Source organism: Oncorhynchus keta, chromosome 4, assembly GCF_023373465.1.
Source record: "Oncorhynchus keta strain PuntledgeMale-10-30-2019 chromosome 4, Oket_V2, whole genome shotgun sequence".
NCBI lineage: Eukaryota > Metazoa > Chordata > Actinopteri > Salmoniformes > Salmonidae > Oncorhynchus > Oncorhynchus keta.
In genome coordinates this window covers 56,359,478-56,371,809 of record NC_068424.1, presented here as the reverse complement: position 1 = coordinate 56,371,809, position 12,332 = coordinate 56,359,478, and the positions used below count along the sequence as shown (strand labels likewise).

The window sequence follows — 12,332 nt, the reverse complement described above, 5'->3', positions numbered from 1 at the left end:
ATGATTTGGAAAGGCACACACCTGTCTATATAAGGTCCCACAGTTGACAGTGCATGTCAGAGCAAAAACCAAGCCATGAGGTTGAAGGAATTGTCCATAGAGTTTCGAGACAGGATTGTGTCGAGGCACAGATCTGGAGAAGGGTACAGTGGCCTCAATAATTCTTAAATGGAGGAGGTTTGGAACCACGAAGACTCTTCCTAGAGCTGGCCGCCCGGCCAACCATCTCAGCAGCACTCCGCCAATCAGGCCTTTATGGTAGAGTGGCCAGACGGAAGCCAGTCCTCAGTAAAAGGCCCATGAAAGCCCGCTTGGATTTTGCCAAAAGGCACATAAAGGACTCAGACCATAAGAAACAAAATTCTCTGGTCTGATGAAACCAAGATTGAACACTTTGGCCTGAAAGTCAAGCATCACATTTGGAAGAAACCTGGCACAAATTCTACGGTGTATAATGTTGGTGGCAGCGTCATGCTGTTTTTTCCCCAAAACCTGCTCCAGAGTGCTCAGGACCTCAGACTGGGGCAACGGTTTCCCTTCCAACAGGACAATGACCCTAAGCACACAGCCAAGACAATGCAGGAATGGCTTCGGCACAAGTCTCTAAATGTCCTTGAGTGGCCCAGCCAGATCGAATCTGATCAAACATCTCTGGAGAGACCTGAAAATAGCTGTGCAGTGACGCTCCCCATCCAACCTGGCAGAGCTTGAGAGGATCTGCAGAGAAGAATGGGAGAAACTCCACAAATACAGGTGTGCCAAGCTTGTAGCGTCATACCCAGGAAGACTCGAGGCTGTAATCGCTGCCAACGGGGCTTCAAAAAAGTACTGAGTAAAGGGTTTGAATACGTAAATGTTTTTGTTTTTTTGACATTTGCAAAAAAAAATCATTATAATAATGTTTTTGCTTTGTCATTATGTGGTATTGAAAGGCTGGTAATGGCTCACATCAACAACATTATCCCAGAAACACTAGACCCACTCCAATTTGCATACCACCCAAACAGATCCACAGATGATGCAATCTCTATTGCACTCCACACTGCCCTTTCCCACCTGGACAAAAGGAACACCTATGTGAGAATGCTATTTATTGACTACAGCTCAGTGTTCAACACCATAGTGCCCTCAAAGCTCATCACTAAGCTAAGGACCCTGGGACTAAACACCTCCCTCTGCAACTGGATCCTGGACTTCCTGACAGGCCGCCCCCAGGTAGTGAGGGTAGGTAGCAACACATCTGCCACGCTGATCCTCAACACTGGAGCTCCCCAGGGGTGCGTGCTCAGTCCCCTCCTGTACTCCCTGTTCACCCACGACTGCATGGCCAGGCACGACTCCAACACCATCTTTAAGTTTGCAGACGACACAACTGTGGTAGGCCTGATTACCGACAACAACGAGACAGCCTATAGGGAGCAGGTCAGAGACCTGGCCGGGTGGTGCTAGAATAACAACCTATCCCTCAACGTAACCAAAACTAAGGAGATTGTGGACTACAGGAAAAGGAGCACCGAGCACGCCCCCGTTTTCATCAACGGGGCTGTAGTGGAGCAGGTTGAGAGCTTCAAGTTCCTTGGTGTTCACATCAACAACAAACTAGATTGGTCCAAACACACCAAGACAGTCGTGAAGAGGGCACGACAAAGCCTATTCCCCCTCAGGAAACTAAAAAGATTTGGCATGGGTCCTGAGATCCTCAAAAGGTTCTACAGCTGCAACATCGAGAGCATCCTGACCGGTTGCATCACTGCCTGGTACGGCAATTGCTCGGCCTCCGACCGCAAGGCACTTCAGAGGTTAGTGCGTACGGCCCAGTACATCACTTTGGCAAAGCTGCCTGCCATCCAGGACCTCTACACCAGGCAGTGTCAGAGGAAGGCCCTAAAAATTGTCGAAGACCCCAGCCACCTCCGTTATAGACTGTTATCTCTACTACCGCATGGCAAGCGGTACCAGAGTGCCAAGTCTAGGACAAAAAGGCTTCTCAACAGTTTTTACCCCCAAGCCATAAGACTCCTGAACAGGTAACCAAATGGTTACCCGGACTATTTGCATTGTGTGTGTCCCCCCTCCCCAACCCCTCTTTTACGCTGCTGCTACTCTCTGTTTGTCATATATGCAGAGTCACTTTAACTATGCATTCATGTACATACTACCTCAGTTGGCCCGACCAACCAGTGCTCCCGCACATTGGCTAACCGGGCTATCGGCATTATGTCCCACCATCCGCCAACACCTATTTTTACTGCTACTCTCTGTTCATCATATATGCATAGTCACTTTAACCATACCTACATGTACATACTACCTCAAAAGCCTGACTAACCGGTGTCTGTATATTACCTTGCTATTCTTATTTTCAAATGTCTTTTTACTGTTGTTTTATTTCTTTACATACCTACACACACATACCTTTTTTTAACACTGTTGGTTAGAGCCTGTAAGTAAGCATTTCACTGTAAGGTCTAGCTACTACACCTGTTGTATTCAGCGCACGTGACAAATAAACTTTGATTTGATATTGTGTGTAGATTGATTATTTAATCCATTGTAAAATAAGGCTGTAACGTAAAACATTTGGAAAAAGTCAAGTGGTCTGAATCTTTCCAAATGCACTGTATACCGTAATGTGACTATCATGACTTTACTTCACAGTAAGTTTTACTGTCAAAAGATCTGATATTGACTAGATCAGTTATGTACTGTATGTAAACATGTATTCAAAATTAAGTTCCTGAGGTGTGGTTCACACTGCTTTACTAAAATTGTATTGGCCAATACAGTACTGTAATACTATAATATATGCAAAAGAAAAATAGTGAAAATAGTGTAATGTACTATATTACTTTCAGCACTTCAAAGGGCAAATTTCAAACATGTATGTTGCATTTTTTGCTATTGGTGTAACTGGTTGTTAAAACGGTTAAATTGATATTATTATGTTGTGTTTTGGTGATTTAAACCAATGTACTCATTATATTTCACAGTAAACTTATATTTTGATCAAGGGTTGTGTGGTGAAAGATATCTACAAACAAAATTAAAGGTTTCGAATGTAAGACTGGCTGCGTTACAAGAGTGGCCAGTTTAACGTTTTGTACTAAGTGTTTTGAAAATTCACCATATACTTTTGAAAATAGTACCCCCCCCTTATCTTTTGCTGTAAATGAATGGCCTCAATTTGATTTGTAATTGCAATTTAAATAATCAGAACACATATACAATATCAGTTATTTAATATTCTTACATTAAATGACATGTTTTTGATTAATACAAAAAAACAACAGTATAGGATCATCAAAAATGATGAACAAATACTTTTTCTCCAATTTCATAATTTCTTCACCTTTTCAATCGATTTAATCTCATTGTGAGATACTTATTTTTGATTTAATAAGATGCATAGTATGGAGTAATGGGTGAGACATATTCACAACTAACAATGTGAATAGTATACAAACATACAAACATGTTCATGTGAATAAATAAAGAAATATGAACAATCAAATGATAAACTGCATGGACATCTTCTTGCACTATAGGGCACCAAAAAGGCTGTCTTGTGGTAATAAAAAAAAACGTTCTTTAGCTTGAGTAGGATAACACCATTTCATAAATAAATATTACATAAATAGAATAGTAAGGTGACGGTAATGGCCATGCCTCTGATGTGTTCACAGAGTAGTGTCTTCTACACATTCCCATGTCTTTTCCCACGTTCCCCCCCTCCCAATCTTTTCCTCACGCCAGTCTACTGAGGGCCTGAAAAACATATTTTGGTAGTTAGCACACTGCACACTACAATCATTTGCTGTCGTTGAAGTGTAGATGACATTGTTGTTAAAAGTCTGACTTATTTATAAAAAAACGATACCTTTTGAAGCAGAGATTCCAACTGTTGTACACATTTCTGGCTGTCCTTTGGATATGAATCACATCCTTGGCAGACTGTTTTCTGAGGGAATAAAGGAACACAGAAAATGTTAGTTGGCTCTCACAATTTCATTTGTTTTCTGGATAAAATGCTCATTTGAAGTTACTCTTGGATTTGGACTGAAAATAGGCCTAGTAAAGTAACTATCACCCTTAACATACTTTCCACGTTCCCTCAAATGATTACGTTCAATAATGATGATCATGATGACGCTAATAGTGTAATTAGGAAAATAATGGCAAGGCTCACCTCTCTCTCCTCCTGACTGCAGGAGTCCAGACTTCCCAACTAAAAACCGAACAAAGCAACATGTTAATATTTTTCCACACAGTCTTGCTATGTACATTTTTATATAGATATACATTTTTCACATTTTCTTAAGTGACTCACAATCATTCGGTTGTTGAGGTTTTTGATAACTTTACGCTGAAGGATCTTATTTTTGGCCTTGAGATGAGGTACCATCGCCCGGAAGCACTCCAAGGCAGACTGGGAACAGCACTCCTGTAAAAAGCAAAAAGAGACACTAAATTATGGAATGGAACCAGACTGGTTATTCTCCACTCCAATTGATTGTATTTTGATACTCTGTTACACTCGCATGTAAACTTTGTAATGTGGAATAGGAACCACATGAGGGCGGTGCTGTATTTAAGTGATAATACACACGAATCCGGTGTTTATAAGATATATTGGCACTGGTGTTTTGTTTTGGGCTGGCAAACCGTGCGAATATATCCTCCAAACACCGGGTTCGAGGGCATTATCATTGTTATACAATGGGTTACCAACATATTCAAATAATGATTGAAATATTTTCATTAGGGCTATTTTTTTGCAATTTATTCATACTATGTTATCCTTCCACAATATGTAGCCCCGACACAAATCAAGGGTTGCTACCCAAGCCGACTGGTCATACATTCTATCGGTTCAGTTGCCAGAGACAAGACCAAGTCGTTGTGTTTTCTTTCGAAATCCATGGATTCGACCCAATCACGTTTACTTCGTGCCAGCTCTTAGCCGTGATATATTGCCCATATACCACACCTCCTCGGTCATTATTGCTTAATTAAGCAACATACAATCTTCAAGATAAATTAGCCATTCATCACACTGCTACATTTCATTAACCTGAACTTCTACCCGAATACATACAATATTTCCAGTTCATGCCAGCCAAATGTATTCTATTGAGCCACATACACCTAACGCCCACAATGCCTATACTTCATAACATAACCCGCTCTCAAGTATGTTGGTTCTCTCATAGACATAGTTAAGTTGTAATAAGTCATACCTTTTCTTATAATTTATATTGATTGTGTTATCATGTGCTACAAAACCTTGACACACAAAGGTCATATTCTGCTTATCGAGGTAAGACTTTCCCGTCTACCCTGGCACATCACATCCACACCCCGACAAAGAAACAATTATGTTTCTACCAATGTATCCCATACAGAATAATATGTTCCCCCGCTTCACTGAGATTCAGCAGAGAGATGTTTTCACTGTCATTACTTGCTGCCTGTTTCCAGTTTCTCCACTTTGACTGGGTGTTTCACAGAATAGAAAATAACTCTCTTTGCTGACATGACAACACATGTTCCATGTGGAGGCTTTCATTTGTCTCTACCATTAGGTAATGATATTTTCCCCATGCGGGGAAACCTTTTGAGTCTCAAACAATAACTGTTAGACGGCTACACTCTTAGAAAAAAAAGGGTTCTAAAAGGGTTCTTCGGCTGTCCCCGTAGGAGAAACATTTTTGGTTCCAGGTAGAATACTTTTGGGTTACATGTAGAACCCTCTGTGGAAATGGTTCTACATGGAACCCAAAAGGTTTCTTCAAAGGTTTTTCCTACGTAGACAGCCGGAGAACCTTTAAAGGTTCTAGAAAGCACCTTATTTTTCTAAGAGTGTACAGACACAATTTTATATTTAGTGTCAAAACGATAACATGGAAACCTTTTGATGGAACGTTTACCTATTTAACATTGGTGACAGACTGGTTCTATGGGATACTAATGAAATATTTGGTTAGGTTTAGGACAACAATGTTCAACTAACTTTTAAGATATAGTCAAACATTTAGTAAAACCACAAGGAATTCTTATTAATAAGGAATCTTTAACAGCACAGTAGCACAGTTTGTCTCTTGGGGATAAGCCACGGAGACATGGTAGTGTGATTACTCATTACAGTTCTCCTAAATGTGCACAAGAGACATGGAGCTCACTTTCAAATTGACTCATTCATGACTTGGAGCTCACTTTCACATTGACTCCTTCATACACAGAACTCTGACAATAACACATGCCAAACTGGATTGACTGTCAGGGCAACTGATAAATAGCTGAAAGAAAAATCATTCTCTTGTCAAGTGTGTTTTTTTTTTTTAAATGATGAAAGAGTTTGTGATTCTGAGTGTGTGGGCCTCTACTCTAATCATATGTTAACACTGTAAATGTGTTACACCTGCTAAGATAAAACCAACACATGTATTCTTTATTGTAGATTGTCCATTAATACTTTCAGTTAGTTTATTTGATTTAGTTATTCACATATCGTAAAACCAATTGACCCATGCTAGTAATTTAGCTGAAAAGTTTTTAGTAAAACAAAATAGTTTTCCATGAAAAGATGTAGTACTGTGTACCTTTCTACTGTCTCCACATCCTGTTATAATGACTAAAGGATTACTAAATGAATTACTTCAAATTAGACTATTATAATAAACTAAGTATTTACTCATTATTGGTGATATAGCTAATTAACTATACACATCATTTATGCAAATCTATTACACATGTAATTGCACTCTTTATTGCTTTATAGTATTGTTGATTGTGTCATTTTTTAACATAATGTATCACACCAGTATTTCCTGACCTCACGAGACCACATTTGCCTGCCCTAATACTAGCGTCCTACATTGTGCCATAGACAGTAGGTGGGAGAGCATAAATGACAGCAACCCCAATAACAGCGGTCATTCATTGTTTGTGAGTTATCTGACTGATGTCAGCATGAGCTCCATATGTTTGCAAAGTAAATGAGCTATAGTAGATGTCCCTTTCAAAATCACTTACTTCCGTATCCATTGAAGGAGCGTTCGACATCACACTGTTGTGCTGCAAGACGACAACAAAAACATTTTGGTACTGAGATTGCATTTCATACATATCAGCCCCAGAGATGTAGCATTACCGTTATGGTAATTCTTTCTGAGCCACTCACAGCCTTTATAAATGTATAAAGGCAATAGATGTATTGCGGTACACAGTATAATGCATAATAAAACATGCTATAATCATTCATCAAAGCTCATGGTTTCTTCCAAGAGTCCATGGAATACATCAAGTGCTCATAACGCATAAGCTTTGAGAAAGTGCTAAATAAATTGCAGCTTGACCTACCGTCACACTTTGGTTTAGCGCTTTTAATTCCTTTATTACTTCAGTCAGCTTCAGGATTCTCTCACCCTTGTCTGCATCCACCAAAACACAGGTAATGGCTAGGAGACAACAAACAAGCAGCTTCATCTTCTCTTAACTTTCTTTAACGATGGCACAAATTACCCAAAGGATGCTGTTCAAAACGTTGACTGGTAATGTGGACAGGTGTCTAACTTACCTATATATTTGTCCATCAGGACACAGGAAAACCACGTTTGAGATATTGGAAAACTGTGGAAAGTGATTGAATGAGTAAACACATTTTCTTTTCCACTGGCCATTACCACAACGTGAGCTCGGAGTTGCATCAAGTGGTGGGTGCGTGGGGCGTACGGAAGCGAGAGTGACAACGAAAGCATACTTTCTGCACACAAGGCAGGAAACTACAGAGCAGATTCACTCTGAATCAGAGGACCGATACATCTAATAGGTTTTATAGGTAACAATAGCCTAAATGTATCTGCAGACACATCAAATAGCTGTTTGTGTGTGGTTGGCCTCCTACACAAGCAGAACTTGTAGGAACAACAAGAAATTCTTTGAAGGACTACAACAATGACATTACAATGGCTAAGGGCACTCCACCATATTTCCCTCTTCTGGGAGGATATACGTTTGTATCAACAGGAAGGAACCCTTGAAACCAGACTCTCACCTGAAAGCTACCCCCAAGACTGAGGCCTGCTGTTTATTACTCCTGAAACCTCATTCAAATTCAGCTTATGTTATATTATCAGTGTCTGTCCTTGTAGTATTGCTCATTTTGGGAAATGTATAGTTTTGAATATTATGGTAGAATTCCGCATCAATCCCACAGTGGTGAAATCTCAAACAACTCCATAGAAACCAGTGAAAGCTGGAGAGAGGGCTGTTGATTTCAAACAGACATACGAGCTAGGGGGTGATGTTACAAGTGTGTAGGACCCTGGGTGAAGTTCATCAGCACTGCACTTTCTGTGTATTGTCACGTGTTATGATTGCACCTTTAGGTTGGTGTGGAGGTCGCTGAATCATAGATTCACCAGTCAATAAGAATGTAATGAGTTCAGTCTTACATCATCGGTGGTGGCTGAGTGTATTTCAAAACATTTCCCAATTTCATTATCTCTGGCACTTAATTCATACGTTTTAAATTGAACAAATGTCAAATAAAATCTACAAATCATACTTTTATAATTTACCCAATGTTATTAATTTGATAATCAATCTTGGAGAAAAATGCTAGTGTTTTTTACTTGGGGAACGCATCATTAATGAACTATTTGTCATTATAGCAGTACTTTAACACTTCAGCTGTTATTTTTTTACCTCTTGTCATTTTTTGTTGTTGTTTGATACCAAACGGTGTCGTAAAAATTCCCTGTTGGGGAAAACTGAACAAGCATCGCCATGACTTCATGTGAGATAACCTCCAATGTTAGTCAGACAGGAAGCTGTGTAGTGTCCAAGTGTGCGTAAGCCGGTTTCTGCAGCGTCAGCGGTCTGAGGTTACCTAAGGGGTTCCATCCTATTGCGGAGTGGATGCTGTACTACTGGCTTCTATCTGAGAGGAGGAAGTGATCTTGTGACAGATTTAAGAGAAAACCCCTCCTTCCCTGTCGCTCTGGTCTTTGTTTCAGCATAAAGGAAATAGTGGGTGGGGACTGGGCCTATGAGCTGTGAAGCAAGTAACACTAGCAGTACTCATAGTGTCATTATATAGGGGAAAGGCAATGGCGAGCACCCCTTATCGTCCTGTTGGAACGTGTATCTCTGTAGGACTGTTATTTCATTCCTAGAGAGGCCATTTAGTTGTCTGAGAGTTGGTTATCACTCATGGAAGGGATTTCTGTCCTCAGGTAGACACGAGATGAATCACAACTTTCCTCGTCCAGTCATGTGAATCTACCAATACGACCTGGTGTGATAGTGTGCTATATGCTAGTGTGAGCAGTGTTGCATTGAGGGAAGGTAGCTGTCTTAGAGAACTCTGTCACTGTGAAATCAGAGTGAGAGTTGTTTTCTGTGGTCAACCGTGTTAAACGCAGTGCAAGACATGTGGCTTCATTACAGGTGTGCAGACAATTTTCATTAACCGTAATAAGGAACTAGATACTGAACTACTCTTCATTACTTTCAGAACATTTGTGATAGTTAATGTACACAGTTGATGTACACGTATTTTGTGATAGTTAATGTACAATCAAACTTAGGGTGGTCGTATAAAATGTTTGATGCGCGTGGATCGTGTATGTGCATTAACACACGGATTCAAAATACAACTGTATGGCTCTTGCTCAAGGGATCACATGTTTTGTAATCTGTTATTATCAGGTGCTTGGAAGTAATCTGCCCAGAGACTACAGATGGAAATGAACGGTTATATATATATAAATCTGGTGCAACGCACAATTTCTCTGTTTTCTGATAAACATATTATATAAGTCCTTGAAGGGAGGGGATAAAATAAGTGAGACTCCTGAGAAATATTACTCACCCCTTTCTTGACAATCAAAATCTTTTGATGGTAAAATAATTTATATTGTTAGTCTTTAGTTGATATAAATCTCTAAGTAAACGAGTTTGTGGTCATACTAAACAACCCCAAACAGAGTAAAATAAAGAATTACAATGACAAATCTAAGAGCTAAAATCTAACATCAAATTTGAAGTTTAAATCTATGGATTTTACTGCAGTTTTTTTGTGTACACTCCCCTACATATTTATTTGGACAGGGAGGCTTAAACTTTGAATTTGGCCCTACAATCCAGCATTTTGGGTTTGAGATCAAATGTTTCATATAAGGCGACAATACATAATGGCACCTTTTATTTGAGGGGATTTTCATACACATCTGTTTTACTGTTTATGTTTTGGTTGTGTTTCAGATTATGCTGTGACCCGTAGAAATGATTGTAAATAAGGCATTGTCATTTTGGAGTTACCTTCATTGTAAATAAGAGTAGAATATGCTTCTGAACACTTCCTCCATTAATGTGGATGCTACCATGATTACGGATAATCCTGAATTCATCTTGAATATTGATGAGTGAGAAAGTTGCAGAGGCATAAAGACCATTGGTAATGGTGAGAGGTTAGTGTGTCTTGGGGTTTAGGATCTTTGTTCATCTGTCACTCATCATTATTCAGGATTCATCCAGGATTATCTGTAATCATGGTAGCATCCACATTAATGTAGAAGTGTTCAGAAACATATTATATTTCTATCTAAACACAATACATTATTTACCATTCATTTCTATTGGGCACATCATAATCTGAAACACTACCAAACTAAACTGCAAATGGATCCAACAAGTTTGTCGTCACAAGCTTGTTGTAGTAATTGTGTTATAGGAATATGGGCCTAAATACTAAACCTTTGACTACTTTAATACACATATAAGTGATTTTGTCCAAATACTTATGACACCTTCAAATGGGGGGACTAGATACATAAATTGCTTTCAGAAAGTATTCACACCCCTTTTTCCAATTTTTTTTGTATTACAAAGTGGGATTAAAATAGATTTAATTGTAATTTTCTTGGCAACGATCTACACAAAATACTCTGTAATATCAAAGTGGATGAAAAATTCTAACATTTTGAGGGAAGAAAACGATCAAATTAGATAAGTAGTCAACCCCCTGAATCAATACATGTTAGAAACACCTTTTGCAGCGATTACAGCTGTGAGTGTTTCTGGGTAAGACTCTAAGAGCTTTCCACACCTGGATTGTACATTTTTCAAAATTCTTCAAGCTCTGTCAAATTGGTTGTTGATCTTTGCTAACCAACTATTTTCAGGTTTTGCCAAAGATATTCAAGTAGATTTAAGGACGTATTCAGGACGAAAAGTGAATTGCTTTGCCACATTTTTTGCAGTATTACTTTAGTGCCTTTTTGCAAACAGGATGCATGATTTGGAATATTTTTTATTCTGTACAGGCTTCTTTCTTTTCACCCTGTCAATTAGGTTAGTATTGTGGAATAACTACAATGTTGTTAATCCATCCTAAATGTTCTCCTATCACCACCATTCAACTCTGTAACTGTTTTAAAATCACCATTAACCTCACGGTTAAATCCCTGAGTGGTTTCCTTTCCCTCCGGCAACTGAGTTAGGAAGGATGCCTGTATTTTTGTAGTGACTGGGTGTATTGATACACCATTCAAAGTGTAATGAATTACTTCACCATGCTCAAAGGGGTATTTAATGTTAGCATTTTCTTTTACCCATCTCTCAATAGATGCCCTTTGCGAGGAATTGGAAAAACTCCCTGGTCTTTGTTGTTGAATCTGTGTTTACGATTCACTATTATTGCACACAGAGTGAGTCCATGGAACTTATTCTGTGACTTGTTGAGCAAATATTTACTCATGAACATATTTAGGCTTGTCATAACTAAGAGGTTGAGTACTTATTGACTCAAGACATTTCAGCTTTTCATTTTTAATTAATTTGTAAACATTTCTAATAACATAATTCCACTTTGACGTTATGGGATTTTGTGTGTTGTGTGTAGATCCGTGAGAACATCTCAATTTAATTTTAAATTCAGGCTGTAGCACAACAAAATGTGGAACATGTCAAGGGGTGTGAATACTTTCGGAAGGCTCTGTATGTATGAATAAATACTGAACTCAAAGGTGACAGGCTGTACTGTCACCTCATAGAAAACATTTGATCTCAAATCCAAAATGCTGGAGTATAGAGCCAAATGTACACATTTTTGTTTCACTGTTCAAATAAATACGTAGGTGAGTATCTCTGTTGCATTGGCTAATCATGTCATTATTGAACAAGGACAGGATTTTTCATTTTGTTAATATATAACAATTAATCATGAAATACAAACACTCTTGATTGTGACAGATATACTTTGTACTCCCACCTACAGATATTTCCTACACTGCGGTCTCCTCACTGTAAAGTGTTAGTGAGCATTTCCG

At 38.9% G+C, this 12,332-nt stretch overlaps 1 protein-coding gene across 1 annotated transcript; it reads right to left on the bottom strand.

Annotated features, from left to right (window-relative positions):
- Positions 1 to 3,222: 3,222 nt before the first annotated feature.
- Positions 3,223 to 7,555, bottom strand: il21 (interleukin 21). Its single transcript, XM_035770334.1, has 6 exons — positions 7,360 to 7,555; positions 7,033 to 7,074; positions 4,328 to 4,441; positions 4,187 to 4,225; positions 3,878 to 3,958; positions 3,223 to 3,765 (listed from the first exon to the last, which is right to left on the bottom strand). Exons 1-6 carry the CDS (start codon positions 7,483 to 7,485, stop codon positions 3,745 to 3,747), a joined length of 423 nt encoding a protein of 140 aa, XP_035626227.1. The 5' UTR covers positions 7,486 to 7,555; the 3' UTR covers positions 3,223 to 3,744.
- Between the last annotated feature and the right edge of the window lie 4,777 nt (positions 7,556 to 12,332).

Bases quoted from the DNA above. Each gene is read 5' to 3' on its own strand.
- il21 (XM_035770334.1), bottom strand. From the start codon at position 7,485: ATGAAGCTGCTTGTTTGTTGTCTCCTAGCCATTACCTGTGTTTTGGTG. The intron at 4,442-7,032 runs GTAAGTGATTTT...TGCTTTTTACAG, and splicing joins CTCCTTCAATGGATACGGAA to GAGTGCTGTTCCCAGTCTGC. The intron at 3,959-4,186 runs GTGAGCCTTGCC...TTATTCCCTCAG, and splicing joins GCAGTCAGGAGGAGAGAGAG to AAAACAGTCTGCCAAGGATG.